This window comes from Podarcis tiliguerta (genome assembly GCF_965153285.1).
Source record: "Podarcis tiliguerta genome assembly, chromosome: 1".
Taxonomy (NCBI): domain Eukaryota; kingdom Metazoa; phylum Chordata; class Lepidosauria; order Squamata; family Lacertidae; genus Podarcis; species Podarcis tiliguerta.
This window is the reverse complement of record NC_139534.1, coordinates 133,627,562-133,643,138: the sequence shown is the minus strand read 5'-3', so window position 1 is coordinate 133,643,138 and position 15,577 is coordinate 133,627,562. Positions and strand designations below refer to the sequence as shown.

Genomic DNA, 15,577 nt, shown 5'->3' with positions numbered 1-15,577 from the left:
GCTACTGGTAAGCCAGGTGTACCTAGTCTTATATTTATTCACCTGGTTCTTTCTGTCTATGTGCAGCACCTTACATTTACCCCTATTGAAATTAATTTTGTTAGTTTGGGCTCAGTTTTCCAATCTGTTAAAGGCATCTTGAATCCAGATTTTGTCTTCTGCAGCATTCACTGTCATGAAGGGAATAAAACTAAAATCATGAGGAAATAGCACCAGGGTCATGACGAGGATGCACAGGGCTGGCTCCATGTCAGACCATGTCTGACCGAACCCAAAGGGTGCTCATCAATGGTTCCTCTTCATCCTGGAGAAGAGTGACTAGTGGGGTGCCACAGGGTTCTGTCTTGGGCCCGATCTTATTCAACACAGTGTGACGCGGCAGCTAAAAAAGCCAATGCAATTTTGGGCTGCATCAATAGGAGTATAGCATCTAGATCAAGGGAAGTAATAGTGCCACTGTATTCTGCTCTGGTCAGATCTCACCTGGAGTACTGTGTCCAGTTCTGGGCACCACAGTTCAAGAAGGACACTGACAAACTGGAATGTGTCCAGAGGAGGGCAACCAAAATGGTCAAAGACCTGGAAACGATGCCTTATGAGGAACGGCTAAGGGAGCTGGGCATGTTTAGCCTGGAGAAGAGGAGGTTAAGGGGTGATATGATAGCCATGTTCAAATATATAAAAGGATGTCACATAGAGGAGGGAGAAAGGTTGTTTTCTGCTGCTCCAGAGAAGCGGACACGGAGCAATGGATCCAAACTACAAGAAAGAAGATTCCACCTAAACATTAGGAAGAACTTCCTGACAGTAAGAGCCGTTCGACAGTGGAATTTGCTGCCAAGGAGTGTGGTGGAGTCTCCTTCTTTGGAGGTCTTTAAGCAGAGGCTTGACAACCATATGTCAGGAGTGCTCTGATGGTGTTTCCTGCTTGGCAGGGGGTTGGACTCGATGGCCCTTGTGGTCTCTTCCAACTCTATGATTCTATGACCTTGGCACATCTCCTGTGGGGCTACCTGGTGGGGGTGTGCAGCTGGTGGGTGGGGTGGGGAGCATCCATGCTCCTGTTGTGGTACAATGTGAGTGGTGACAGGATCCTGGCTAAGGACCCTTTTGGTTTGACTCAGCGGCCCACAGGCACCTGTAGTCTCTGAGGCGGCTGAAAGCCCTTTCTGCTGGGGACCAAATCCCTTTGAAGCCCACGCTGCCTAGTGGCCTGGCAAGCCCTGGCTTTTGGAAAGCCCCTTCAGCCTGAAGGCACAATGCTATTTTGAGGAGAGCTGCTGTGGTGCTTCTATCCTCCCTGTGGCAACGGATGTGGGTGAGGCTAAAATAACCTCCTCCTCTTTGTGGTGGTGGAGGCGGCTAAGGTAGGGATTGATAAGATCAGCGCAACCTTTCAGCTTCCTGTCCACGTGTGGCCAGTGGAAAGTTCCTGGTGCTCATTGCTCAAGGAGAGGGGAAAGTGCTCCCCACCCGTGGCTGCCTGCTGAGCCCACCCCGGGGGACTCACTTGGCTCGATGCCTCCCAGGGGGGCTTTTCTTGTTGTGAAGGCCGAACAGAATGGCTGTGGGCACAGTTGCAGGGTGTGCGCTTGGGGTTCGGGCTCGTGGAAGAGATCCCGCTTCCCTCTCCTGGGGTTCCGTGAGCATGTGCAGAGTGTGAGTGTGCATGCATCCCTTTTGTCTTTCCCCACCTGCTGCACAGATACGACTCATGCAGAATGCACGAGGGGCAGCTGTTGCTGTTTGTTAAAAGGCATAACTTCGTTGTTTCTTTCCAGATCACAATCCCCCGTGGCAAGAATGGGTTTGGGTTCACCATCTGCTGTGACTCGCCTGTCCGTGTGCAGGCAGTGGACTCGGGTAAGGAGAGCAGAGGTGCCTGGATGGTGGATTAGTTCGCTTTGCAAAGGGGCTGGGCTCTGGGCTCCAGCTTCTCCTGCCTCTTGGCCAGAGAGCCAGTGTGGTGTAGTGGTTAAGAGTGGTGGAGTCGTAATCTGGTGAACCGGGTTTGCATCCCCACTCCTCCACCTGCAGCTGCTGGGTGACCTTGGGCCAGTCACACTTCTCTGAAGTCTCCCAGCCCCACTCACCTCACAGAGTGTTTGTTGTGGGGGAGGAAGGGAAAGGAGATTGTGAGCCGCTTTGAGACTCCTTAAAGGGAGTGAAAGGCGGGATATCAAATCCAAACTCTTCTTCTCTTCTTCTTCTTGGCACTCTCCTCCTGGTCTAGGGAGTGGCAGGCTGGCCGTGCGCTACACAACACAGGTCCACTTTCTCCTGCCACTCATGGCTCCAGCCTGCAGACTTCTGACTTCAGCATTATTTCGGCTCTGGAAGCTGGCAGGGTCTGCTTTTGGACTAACACAGAAACGTGCACAGCTTTCCCTGTTTCCCTTCCTGTCTAGGAATGCTAGGGATTCTCCTAACTCCTATGTTTGAGTAGTTCTGTTTGGCTTCCAAACTGCTAGGTGCTCATCCACCCAAGTTTGCTTTGGTGGGAAAGGCTATGAAACTGGTTTACCTGCAGTGCAGACTTGCCCTGTTTCTCCCACCCCACCCTTTGCAGGTGGCCCAGCAGAGAAGGCTGGCTTGCAGCAACTGGACACCATCCTCCAACTCAATGAGCAACCTGTCGAGCGCTGGAAGTGCGTGGAGCTGGCCCACGAGATCCGGTGACTATGACTCACGTGTGGAGAGGGAATTGCAGGGGCGGAACCAGGATCCCTGGATCCCTCGGGGTTGTGTGCATGGGTGGAGAGTGAGGGGTCTCTCTGCCTGTGTATGAGTATGGAAGGGCTGCTTCTGGGAAACACCCAGGCATTGGCAAAGGCCTGACATGTAGGAGATGTGCAGATGTTGCAAAAACTTTATGGTCGTCATGGGGCCAGCAGAGAGAAGACCTCCCTTGCAGCATCTTGAGAATGGGTCTGTCTGTGGCCCTTCCCATCTTGACCTTTCCTCCCACATTTTCCTTTACTGAGACCTTTGGAAGAGCATCTGCATGCTGCTCCAGACCTTGCCAGATCTGAGGTGCTTTTTGGGAGGGTTGCCAGGAGGAGCCTCCTCAGAACCCTTCATCTATCAGCAGGCAAAGCCTTCCTTGTTTTGGAGAAGGCTCTGGCCTGATGATTTCCAAGCAAGGGTGGGAGAGACAGGGCAGAAAGGGGGGGGGGACACCAAGAACGAATCTGTGTCAATGCCAATCCTATTTCTTACAGGAACTGCTCCCGCGAGATCATCGTGCTGGTCTGGCGCATAGTCCCTCGGGTCAGACCCGGCCCAGAAGGCGTCATCCGCCGCTCGTCCTGCAAATCGACGTACGACTTGCAGTCACCGCCCAACAAGCGAGAGAAGAACAGTGCATTGCGCTCCCAACACCTCGATCATCGCCAGAGCTGCCACATCGTCTACGGTGGGAACGAGGGCCTGGCGCTCAACAGCTGGGAGCGCTACACAGAGCTTGGGAAGGTCTCCCAGCAGCACACCATGCCCTCCCCTTCCCGAACACCCTCAACGAGCGGGGGCGACAAGAACTACATCATCCTGGCGCCGCTCAATCCAGGAGGCCAGGTATGGATGCAGGGGTTGGCTACTGGTCAGGTGGCTCATCTCGCCTCTTCTCTGGTCTGAAATCCTCCACTTGCACACTCTCCTCTCAGAAGAAGTGCAATTGGCCGGTCAGAGTCTCCCAGATTGTCATTGTTTTCATGTGGGATTAAGTCACATCCTGAGAAATTGGGAGTTCTTGCAAAACAAACAGGCTTGCTCCCTTTGCGATAAGCAAAATGGTAAGAATGTGTTCTTGGGAGGGTGGGATGTAGCATTTGCCTAATACAGGCATGGCCACACTTGGCCCTCCAGACGTTTTGGGACTACAATTCCCATCATCCCTAGCTAACAGGACTAGGGGTCAGGGGTGATGGGAATTGTAGTCCCAAAACATCTGGAGGACCAAGTTTGGCCATGCCTGGCCTAATACAACATTGTCTCCCCACAAACAAATCAGGATGAAACCTCATTAAGCAGGTTGCCTGGAAGGGAACCCCTTTCACTGCCAGAAGTGAAAATACAAGGCCTTCATCCACAGAAGCCGCTCATGAGATGATTACAACTGGTCCCGCAGGGGACAACAGGCTGTGGGTGGCTGGATGCTCCAGAAGAGGAATGCCTGCATGCAGAGAATTGTATGTCAGCCTGGAGGTCAGACTGCAGTGTAGCTCTTTCCCGGGCACATTTGCTCTCTGTGTAAAAGGAATTCCTTTTATAGCAAAGAGAAGTTCATGTGTTGAGTCCGCCCTGCAGGCTGAAATGCAGTAGTTCAGGTGCTGTCTTTCCAGAGGATGCTGCTGGGCCCTTGGCCCTCCATCCCATCATAGTTCTCTGCTGCTGCTCCCCTCTTTGGTTGGGTCTGAGTTGCCCACCTGAGCATGTTGACTGTGCATGGACTACCTAGAATAGTTCTTCCTGGGTAGTGACATCTTGTCCCAAACAGTGCTGACCTATATTTCAAAAAGAGAAAGGCTGAGATCTCAAGATGCTACATACTGCATCCAGCATTAGAATTGCAGGGTCTTCCCAAGCCCAACAGTGTCTTCTGAGAGCAGGGAGGAGGAGGTAACCCCGGCTCTCCTGTCTTGTGTCTTCCAGGTGCTGAGGCCCATCTACCCGGAAGGCAAGGCCCCTGGAGGTGAGTGAGTGAGAAGGGGCTCTAGCTCCATTCTTCCCTGTGTCTCAGGTTTTGCTCATTTCTGTGTTGGAGGTCTTGCTTTCCTTGAGGCAGCAGAATATTAAGTGGAGCAGTGAAGGCAAATCTTAGGGAGCCTCTTTTTACTACTTTTTGTGCTTCTTTTCTTGTGTTTAGAGCACAGAGCAATGGAGAGGAGTTCTAGAGAAGCTGGGAGCTGCAGCTGGCAGCCTGTTAGCTGGTTGGGCTCCCGGAGTCCCCAGAGGTTTGCCTTCTCGCAAACTGCATCTCATTACTTCTTGGGAGTTATGTGCATCCCAGCCTTCTGCAAAAGAGGTTGCAGGGGCGGGGAGGTGCTCCAATTTTGTTATTGTGGCAGCCCTGAGATCAGAGGGCCTGGCTCCAGGGAGGTCGCCCAGGGAGCTTCGTGGCAGAGCAGGGATCCAGAGCCTCCATCCATGCAGTCCATTAAAGCAACTCACTCCTGGGAATGCAGGGTGGGGGGAGGTGGAATTGCAAAGGGCTGCATGCGAGGAAAGGACCTTGGGCTGGGCCAGGCCAAAGAGTGGGGGCTCTATAGAGGGTTTCTGAGCCAGGAAGTCCCTGCTTCAGATCTCGTGTCACCTGCTGACTCACTCCCCCCATGGCCACTTACCCACATCGTCACTACAGAGAGGGTGATAATGCCGACCTGCCTTGCAGGGCTCTTGTAAAAACGGCTGTGCTTTTTTGCCTGCCACTGTTCGAGAGATACCCACTGAGCATTACTGCCCCCTCCTAGAGTCTCAGAGGCCTTTCCCCATCTCTGCAGCAAAGAGTGGCGGCTTCCAAGCCATTGCCAGTGAACATGACTTGGTACAGACCATTGTTTATCTGAGAGCAAACAAGCGCTTTCCAAACAGCTCGTGGAATGGTCCAGTTTGTTTACTTTGGAGCCGCCCTATCTGCTTCCCCATCTGCATCCAGGAGTGTTTGGGTTCAGGGGGACTAGGGAGGTCAGGGAGGCTGCTGCGCTGGTGCCAAGGCAGGCTCTTGAATGTTTGCCTTTCCCAGGGCAGCATCAGAGCAGCTACAAGGGGCCTGCTGTGTGTGGAAAGGCAGCTGAGGGCAAGATGCCTTGCCAGCAACACGGGCATATTCCCCCAGGTGTGGCCCTGAGCACCCCAAGACTGAAGAGGCTCCACATTGGCCACCCAGCAATGGCAATATCCTTAGCCCAAATCATCACAGTCAACACTTGTAAAAGTGGGAGCGATGAAAGCAGGTGAAGAAAGGGCTTTGGGGGCCACTCTTCTCATGATCAGGCCAGCCTGGGAACAGAGAGGCCCTGGTGGAAACGGTACCAGCTGAGCTGCGGTGTTGTTTTCCAAGTCCTCTGTGGCAGGAGCAGCCACGTAGGAAATTTGCCAAAGCGACTGGCCAACAATGAGCCGGATTGACTCACCGTTTCCGCGAGGCTCCGTTTCCTACTGACTCTTGGAAAGCGTCACGCCCTGAGCAGGCACAGGGGACGGATGGAGAGAAATAAACCAGTCAGAAGTGTGGAGCGGGGTGTGCACAAGGTTTAGTCTGGGCACTTTGCTCTTGGGAAGGGTCAGTGGCATCTGCCCTCCCCTCTGCCTCCTGCTCCTGCTTGCCCATCAGAGGGGAAGCTGCCCTGTGTTCCTTGCAGGGGCTTCTATTCTTCTGGCCAGACCTGATGGTGGCTGCAGCCCAAAGCACACTCAGTTCATTATATGCTGCGGAGTAAGCTCCCTTGAGCATCGTGGGGTTTACTTTTGAGTGAACCTGCATCAGGTTGGGCTGTGCGCGTTGTAATCCTTCCCCTGCTGTGTTTAAGGTGATTGCAAGCTGCAGAATGGGGGGAGGATTTTTCTTGTGCTGGTGGACTTGAGCTCCCACTCACTACTTTCCGCAGTGTTTTAGGGTTGGGCTGGGCATGGAGAGTTCTGTGAAGGGATCCACTGGCCTCTTTTCCTCTTACAAAACCAAGCTGTTGGGGGAGTGAGGTGTAGAAGGGGGATCCGGACCGTGGCAGGGGCCCGGCTCCTTGGCTATCTCCCATTCCCTGGCAGGGCTCCGTCTTCTTAATGCCTTTCCCTAGACCAGGAGAAGTGAAAAGGCTGCCATGTACTTAAGGGGACTGCGTTTCCTGATGAATCTTGATGGTTGAGTCAGGCTCCTGACAGATGCTGGTAATTGGACAGGAGGCTCATCCACACTTCCACTTGTCCTGTGCCTAGAAAGTACAGGGCTGGGCAGTTTTCCACTTGACCTGGGCTTTCTAGGCACAAGACTGAGCAGTTTCCCCTTTGCCTGGTCTTTTCCCAGGGAAATTCCGCTCTTTAGCACTGAATCAGAGCAACAGGAGAAAACCCGAATTGCCGTTTGCTCTGACTGATTGCTAGAGAGAAGTTTTCCTGACCGGGTTGAGCAACAGAACAAGAGAAAGTGGGAATAACCCCTGAGTGGTAATGGCCCACGTGGCCGTTCTGATCTGCAGAACTGGCACTGCTACAGGTGCCTCATAATACTCGCTCCACAGTTGTAAGAAATCAGTCTTTCAGTGTGCATCACCTACACTTCGGAACTCCCTGCTTATTGACATCATGCAGGGCCTTTGCTGTATGCTTTCCGGTGCTTCCTTAAAACATTTTTGCTTAGACAAGCCTACCCAAAGATCCAGAAAGTTTATCTGTGTCTTGATCTCTTTTTAGTGCACTGTTGGTTTTAATGATCTTTTGAATGTTTTTAATTCTTTATTGATAATTTAATAGTTTTTTTAAAAACTGTTTTGTGGTTTATTTGGATGCCTTTAATAGAGGATTAGACAAATCCGTGGGGAATAAGGCTGTCCTTATCAGTTGCTGGAAACCTCTGGGGGGAGGCAGCTTCCTTGTGGGCTTCTTGCCTTTGGGGCACCTGGTTGGCCACTGTGAGAACAGGGTTCTGGACTAGAGGGGGCCCCTTTGGCCTGATCCAGCTTCAGGGCTCTTCTTGTGTTCTTACAAGGTTTTTACTTCAGTCAAGCAGTAAAGGTAAAATGGTAAAGGACCCCTAGACCGTTAAGTCCACTCAAAGGCACCTATGGGGTTGCGGCACTCATCTCGCTTTCAGGCCGAGGGAGCCGGCGTTTGTCCACAGACAGCTTTCTAGGTCATGTGGATAGCATGACTGAACTGCTTCTGGCTCAATGGAACACCGTAATGGAAGCCGGAGCACATGGAAATGCTGTTTACCTTCTCGCCACAGTGGTCCCTATTTATCTACTTGCACTGGTGTGCTTTCGAACTGCTAGGTTGGCAGTATATAATGTTGTTACACGAATTAATTAGCGTGGTCTCTCTGGCAGGGCTGTGACCACAGCAGTCCTGCAGCAGAGGGAACAATAAGCTGCCCCTCTCCCCCCCTTTCCTCCAGGCAATCCATGCAGAAGCGGGTCCCAGGGCAAGAAGTCCCGGCTCATGAAGACAGTGCAGACCATGAAAAGCCACAGTGGCAGCCGCCCCCAGAACTGCACCCTCGTGAGACCCGGCATCCCACACTCCAGCTACGGCACCTACGTGACGCTGGCCCCCAAAGTGCTGGTCTTCCCCATCTTTGTGCAGGTAAGTCTCGGGCGATGGGGGAGGGAAACCCTTTCTGCTGGATGGGCACTTCCTCCTGTCCCTGCTGTTCTTGCTTCGGTACTACCACCTCAGTAAAACAGTTCTCTGTGTGCTGCCTCCCACAAAGTGCTATCGGCCAAAGTACGAAAGCCAGGGTGTGGGGTGTGGAAGGAGAAGAGGGACTTGCATCGTTGTGGGGAGATAGGTGTAAGGAAGACCAAGGAGGAGGCTCAGAGCCCTGCTGCAGCTGCTGGGCCAGAGCCACGGGCTGCCCAAGCTAGCATCCCTCTTCCGAAAGAGGAAGCTCCCAGCCAGGGCTCAAAGCAACATTGCTTTGTTGTCAATTGGTTTCCTCTTCTCCTTTGAGGCAGCCCTGGGAACACTGTTCTAGGGGGCAACTATAAATTTAGCAAGTAAGTAAATGCTGCTCCTCCCCAAGCCACTGTGGCATCCCTGCTTCTTCATGTGGAGGCTCCGTCTAGTCACCCTGACTCATAGCCATCGATAAGGTTGGGATTAGCCCCAGCCAATATGGCCACTGGGCAGGGACGATGGGAGTTGTGGTCCACAGCATCTGGAAGGCACCACCTTGGTGGCCCTTGGGTAAGGGTCTTTGATAATGCGGGAGAACCAGCTTTAAGCAACTGTGGGGAAATAGGGAGGTGGGAGGTTTGTATTTTTAAAAAACAAACAAACCTGGGGACCAGTAACTTAAAAGTTGAGTTAGAATGCGGCCAGTGTGGACCTACTATGAGGACATAAAAAGCAGGGTAATTAGCCCTGACTGAATGATTCAGAGTGAGCCTTCATGGCTGTGGAGTGGAGCATCCTTTTGTGAGGACCCCTTCCTCCGCCAGAGTCCTGCAGCATTTCCCTAGGAAGGGTCCAAGGGTGCCAGTCTGGGCCAGAATCCTGCTCTCGCAGTGGCCAACCAGAAGCTCACAAGCAGGGCCTGAGAGTGGCAGCAGCAGCACTCCCAGCAAGCAGCATTTGGAGGTGCCCTTGCCTCTGACCGTGGAGGCAAAACAGAGCCAGTGTGGCAAGTGGCCATTGGGAGCCATACCCTCCATGCACTTGTCTTAGCCTCCTGCCTCCCCACCCCCTCCCCGAACCTTGATGTGGCCATAGCTATGGGCAGAAATGGCCAGCGTGGCTGCATCTGTGCACCTTGGCAAGGGAGGATCTTCCCTGTGCCCAGCCTCACCCTGAGATGTTCAGGGGCTTTGAAGATAGGAGCTGGGAGAGAAGAGCGTTGGTGGCCATTGGTGGCTGGCAGCTGTGGGCCTCTCGCCTCTCCTCTCTTGTGGCCTCCACACTCACAGCAAGCATCTCCTGCCTCCCACATGCCTCTTCCATGCTCCCCCTGATCGCTTTCAGTCACTGTTGTGGCTGCTGCAGCTCAAGAGTGATAACCACACACAGGGGCAGAGTGTGAGAGATCTTTTTATAGTTCCTGTGTGTGATGTAGGTGTTGGGGTTGCAAGGAGCCATCACACACTCATACACAGCCCGGCCCGCCCACACCGAGCCCTCAAAGGCATCTTGCTTTCCCTCTGCTGGACTTTCCACCTGCAAGATCCGGTTTGTTATCAGGGGCTTCCCAGCCTCTCTGCAAAGAGGAGGTTGGTGGGGCACTCAGGGGGCTGGCGTTGTTCTTCACACCCACGTCCCAGGTGTGCCTCCCTCCTTCTCTTCTTCCTCCTCCTCCTCCTCTTCCTTTCAGCCTCTGGACCTTTGCAATCCAGCCCGGACACTGCTGCTGTCAGAAGAGCTTCTCCTTCACGAGACACGGAACAGACCGACCAAGGTGAGGCTCTGGGCGCTTGTTGGTGTTGGTGAATTGTGTGAGGTGGTGTCTGCTTGCTGACGGCAAAGGAAGCCAAGGCCCCCTCTTGCCTCCTCTGCTGTCAGCGGGATGCTGGAGCCCATCTCCAGAAACATGAAGATGGGGCAAAGTGGGGAATCTGCTGGGGCAAATGTGCCCCCACTCCTTTGGCAGCAGAAGCACTGAAACGGGGCTTAAGAGGTCTGACATGTCTTTGGGCTGAGTGCTGGTTCCCCAAGGCCAGAGCCTCACCCTCCTCCCTGGTCCGGCTGCTGTGCTTTGCACCAGCCCAGGGGACAGCTCCAGCCACCACTTCAGCTCCAGGATTCTTTGGTGGGCTCCTCAATTTCTGTGTGCTGCTGAGATCCTCTTAAGGAGACCGGAAGCAGGAATTCGGGGTGGGGTGGGGTGCAGAGGAATTAGCCACCCAGCAGCAAGCAGTGCCAAGCATTGCACATCAGGTCTGTCTCTGCCAACCCTTCTTTGTGGCTGCTGGGGGGCTCCTCAAAGATAGTTGGGCTGTACCGGGCACTTTTTTCGACAAACACTGCTCTGCCCCTGGACATTTTGCAACAGCAGAAGAAGCAGAGGGGCATCACTTCTCCTGCCTCCCTGTCCCCATGCCAGGCAAAGCCTTTGCCCACCAAACATTTGTGCACCAGGCTGCCCCTGGAAGCTTCGCGGGGAAGGGGGTGAGGTTGCCACCTCTTCTAACCCCCAGCTTGTCTGCCCATCTCTGCTAATGTTGAATGTACTCACATTTGTATGCTTCCCCCACCCCACATTAAAAAAGAAAGAAATTCCCCGCATGTAGATAGGCAGTGTGTCAGGGGGGTGGACTCCTTTGTCTTGAGGCACTTGCTTGCTTGCTTGCTTGCTTGCTTCCTGCATGCAGAGGGCTTTCCAGTAGGAAGTGGGGAATCCACCCCAACCCCTTGCATGCAAGAGCCATGAGGCCCAGGAGGAGCCACACTGCAGGCAGGCACTTCTTGATGACAGAGTGGGAGAGGATGGCCGCCACCCCTCTCTTCCGAGGAGGAGTAGGAGGCCCTGCGAGTGGAGAGCCAGGGCAGGAAACGGGCCTTTCATGGAAGTGGGTGCGCCTTCTGTGGGGTGTGGATCTCCCTTTGGGCCACTTGCCTTCTGCCTGCTTTTGCCTCTGGCGCAGGCTGGGGGCTTTGGCTGGTGTCTTCTCTCCCAGAGGGAAAAGATGGTGGTTTTGGTATTGTTCCTGAATTTGTCTGTGATGTACGTTGTATGTCCCTAGAGGGCAAACTGGGATGGTGCTTCTGGCATGATGGCCTTCAGGTGCTTCCAGGGCTTTGCTCAGAAAGGGGGTAAAAGGAAATGAGCTGAAGATGCCACCAAAGGATTCTTTTCTTTAAGAGTGGGGAGAAGATGGTGGGTGGCCGTGAAGGGAGCCATGCCAAAGCCAGTCCTTCCGCCGAATCCTGATTCTGGCTTGAGCCACATCCTGTCTAGACTTGACGGTGGTTCCTGTAGTCACAATCTGCTGAGATCTTGGTCCCGGGTTTCCGCTGCTGTGTGCTACAGGAGGCCCTTGTGCTCTTGGCTCCTTGGCCTGGCACCCTACCATCTCTGATGAGAGAAGGACAGTCCAGGGGGCTCTTGTGTCGGCAACCTCCTGACAATGCCATCGGGGCTGTGGGAAGGAGCCTCTGGGATGCTAAGCGGAGGCTGCACGTTCAGGGACAGATAGTTGGAAGCTAAGCCTCAGAAGATCCCCCAAACCTAGCCTGGCAACCTCCTTTGTACGCTGGCCGTCAGATGGATCAATCAGTCAATCAGCTTAACAACTCACTTGGGGAGTTTATAGGCAAATGCTCTTCCTAGTTCTATTAAAAGTAATTGCTCTTTGGCCTGCCAATCCACTGTAGGGTTGAAGCGAGAACTTAGCAAGAATTTGGTTTATATAAAACAGGGGGCAAGTAATTTATTTACAGTGGTGCCCCGCAAGACAAATGCCTCGCAAGACGGAAAACCCGCTAGACGAAAGGGTTTTCCGTTTTGGAGGTGCTTCGCAGGACGAATTTCTCTATGGGCTTGCTTCACAAGACGAAAATGTCTTGTGATTCCTGGGGGTTTTTTCCATTCCCCACCCCCTTTTTCTAAGGCACTAAGCTGCTAATAGCCTTTTATCAGCTAATCCGCTAATCCCTTAAGCCTTTAATAGCCGCTAATAGCCGCTAAACCGCTAATAGCGCTAATCCGCTAATGGGCTTGCTTCGCAAGACGAAAAAACTGCTAGACAAAGAGACTCACGGAACGGATTCTTTTCGTCTTGCGAGGCACCACTGTATTTTTTACCAGTCTCCTGAGAGTTGCATGCCAGTAGTGGGTGGTGCCACACACAAAGGCACACAGCACCCCCTCCTGGCTGACCTGTGCAGAATGTGTCCTTGTCCATCCCTGCCCTCCGCTGATCAATCTGATGTTGATCTGCACCCCCACCCAGGAGTTCGGCTCAGCTCAGCCCAGTGTTAGGCCTGGCTTATTCTCCCACCTTTTGCCACTTCCACCAGAGCTGGTGGCCCTGCGTGCCTCAGGTGACCCCCCTGTCCTCTTCCCACCTTGCCCAGGTGACTCTCTTCATCTACTCAGACTTGCTGCTCTTCACCAAGGAGGATGAGCCGGGACGGTGCAATGTCCTCCGAAACCCCCTCTACCTGAAGGATGTCAGAGTGCAAGAAGGTGAGTTGTGGCAGCAGGGGGTTAAGAAAGGACACAACCTGCAGGTGTCAGGGCACCTCTGCTCCTCCAGGAAGTGGGCTGAGAGCAAAGATATGCAGTCCTCTCCTGATTGCTTTACAGCAGGGGTAGGCCGGATGCAGCCCAATCGCCTTCTCAATCTGGCCCACGGACAGTCTGGGAATCAGCGTGTTTTTACATGAGTAGAATGTGTCCTTTTATTTAAAATGCATCTCTGGGTTATTTGTGGGGCATAGGAATTCGTTCATTATTATTTTTTCAAAATATAGTCCAGCCCACCACATGGTCTGAGGGACGGTGGACCGGCCCACGGCTGAAAAAGGTTGCTGACTCCTGCTTTACAGCAACTGGGGTTCAAAGTATGCTGCCTAAGTACATGGAGGCTCCATTTATTTTTATATATTTACGTTTTGCTTTAAATCATGCCTTCCTTCACGGAACTCAAGGTGATATACATGATTTCTCTCCCCCTCCCACCCCAAATATTATTTAAACAAGTTTAGGGTGAGAGATAAGGTAAGGACTGTGTCATTCGGTGAGGCTTCACCCAGACCTGTCTCCCTGCAAGCGGCTGTCATGGCCCACAACCATGGACAGACCTCTCCTCTCCCACCCTGTATTCACCCAGCTCTTTCCCATAAAGGCCCACCCCAGCCTGTGATCGAGGGCTGTGGCCAGCAATCGCAGGACTGAGTTGAGCGTAGAAGGAATTCCTTTTGTCTCTCCAGGACTTAGCACTGACCTGCTAAACCAAGTATTAGGAGGCTGTGTGAATTCTCTCTGCCTGTCATGCCCGGTGCTGTTTTTCTAGGAAAAGAGGTGCTGGAGCTCATCGTGAACTTCTCCCTTATTCTCTTAGAATGGCAATGGCGCCCACCTGAGAGGTGCCGGAGCCGAGCTCCTGTGATGCTGCCTGAGGCAGCTTCTTTGTCTCTGCATATGTGAGAGCTTTGCTTCTGAGGGCTGAGAAACTCTCCATCTCTTTCCTTTTTGCTGAGAGCAAACAAGAGCAGATAGGAAGCAAAATTCAGTTGTTCAGTTGCCAGGAAGAAAAAAGCATTTTGCTTGTGGGAGTCATGGGAAAGCTAAATTCTTCTGATCTGCTTCACTTGCAGCTTCCTCAGAGGATCTGAAGTTCTGCATCCTCTACCTGGCCGAGGTGAGCATTGAACAGAGCACAACCACACTGTGTTCTGTAATCCCTTTCCAAATGCTTCCTTTACTTGAAGCGCCTGAAGCACTTCCACCTGTTTGGGGCAGAAGCTGGTCCTCCAGAAAACCAAGCGGGGGTGGGGGTGGGGCAGAAGGTGAGCTGGCTGGGGAAACCTCTTCCGGGAAAGCCTCATTTTACCACTGAATTGAAGCAAATGTCAATTGGGTTTTCTCTGGATATATGTTTGCACCAATTTAGCTCTGAAAAGTGGGTTTTCCAGGGGGAAATGACAGAGCAAAGGCAAAACCACTTGGACCCATGCCTGGAAAGCATAGGACCCAGGCTTCCTACACAGGGGGCTAACGGAAGTGTGGATCAGCAGTCTCTCTCCCTCGGAAGAGGTAGCCTGTTGTGTCTCTGGATGAGCCTCTGTTTTCGGATTTCTTTCTTCAGTCAGGAGTCCCTGGAAATGAAGGAGAAGGGAGAAAGTCTAATCACCTTTTAAAGGGGATTTAAAGGGAAACATAGCCTAATCCACACTTTCCAGAGCAATGGATGAATGGAAACTCAGCTACCCTTCCCAACTCCCTCTTCTTCCACTTTTGCAATGCCGTTCTCCAGTCAAGGAATGTATACAAACATACATGTGTATAAAAGCAAACATCAGATAAAAAAATAAGGGGAATTATTTTGCAAAAGTGTGTCTGTTAGGCAAACTTGCATGCAGAGATATGTGAATGTGGAAAAATTCACACAAACATGGTGATTAATTTTCAGCACGCCTCCCCAGTCCCCTTTTAATGTCAGAAACTGATGTGGAAATGCAGGGAATGATCCTAACACTGGGCAAATGAGACACCGAAATACTTAAGGGCATGTTCATAGGAAGGGACGGGTGTCTCTGTTGCCTTTGTACCCTTTCCTGGGCACCTCCCTCCATTTTAATTCAGAGGGAGAAATGTGAGCCTCACCTGGAATAAATTTGGCAAAGGCAAAATCTAAACATGGTGTGTGTGTGTGAGAGAGAGAGAGAGAGAGGGAGAGAGAGAGAGAGTTTCAGCCCCAGTGCCAAGTGCTGTCTATTGGTCACAGAACCTCCTGCCCTCTAGGGATTGTGTGTCGGGGGAGGGGGGGTTGTGTACACCCATGTAGGGAAAAAGCACCGCAGAACCATCTCGCCACCCCATGTGGCCAGCAGTGTTTGCACAGCGTTCCCATCTCCCGCCCAGCCCTGATCGAATTGAGTTGCAAGCCGTTAATCCCATTAGCTGTGGGATTAGGAGATGGGCTCCTGAATTGCTCTTGATGGAGAGCACTTGCAAACGTCTTTTCAGATGCCTCTTGGGGCACATTCTGGTGGTGAGCTGCGCAAATAGTGTATTCATTCGCTGCAACAGCAGCCCAGCCAATCCTGCCCCCTGCCCAGCCGGCATTATGCCTAGTTAGCCTGAACTGATTTCCCGTAATTCACCCTCTCCTCCTGCTCCAAGAGACACAAGCGTGGAGAGGGCAGAGCTGGCTGAGCACGCACATGTCCCTTCCACATAGAGGAGGCTCCTCTCTTGAAACCCTTC

The 15,577-nt window shown here is 52.7% G+C and overlaps 1 protein-coding gene across 6 annotated transcripts in view; it reads left to right on the top strand.

The window, feature by feature from the left end:
• Nucleotides 1–15,577, top strand: part of RGS3 (regulator of G protein signaling 3) — a 76,827-nt gene that overhangs the window by 33,644 nt on the left and 27,606 nt on the right. For all 6 annotated transcript variants that reach the window (XM_083434707.1, XM_083434705.1, XM_083434708.1 and 3 more), the window contains 8 exons: nucleotides 1,782–1,863; nucleotides 2,570–2,675; nucleotides 3,222–3,573; nucleotides 4,651–4,690; nucleotides 8,108–8,295; nucleotides 10,019–10,102; nucleotides 12,721–12,832; nucleotides 13,966–14,009. In XM_083434707.1, the coding sequence (XP_083290833.1) occupies nucleotides 1,782–1,863; nucleotides 2,570–2,675; nucleotides 3,222–3,573; nucleotides 4,651–4,690; nucleotides 8,108–8,295; nucleotides 10,019–10,102; nucleotides 12,721–12,832; nucleotides 13,966–14,009 (1,008 nt within the window). The remainder of the gene's footprint in view (nucleotides 1–1,781; nucleotides 1,864–2,569; nucleotides 2,676–3,221; nucleotides 3,574–4,650; nucleotides 4,691–8,107; nucleotides 8,296–10,018; nucleotides 10,103–12,720; nucleotides 12,833–13,965; nucleotides 14,010–15,577) is intronic.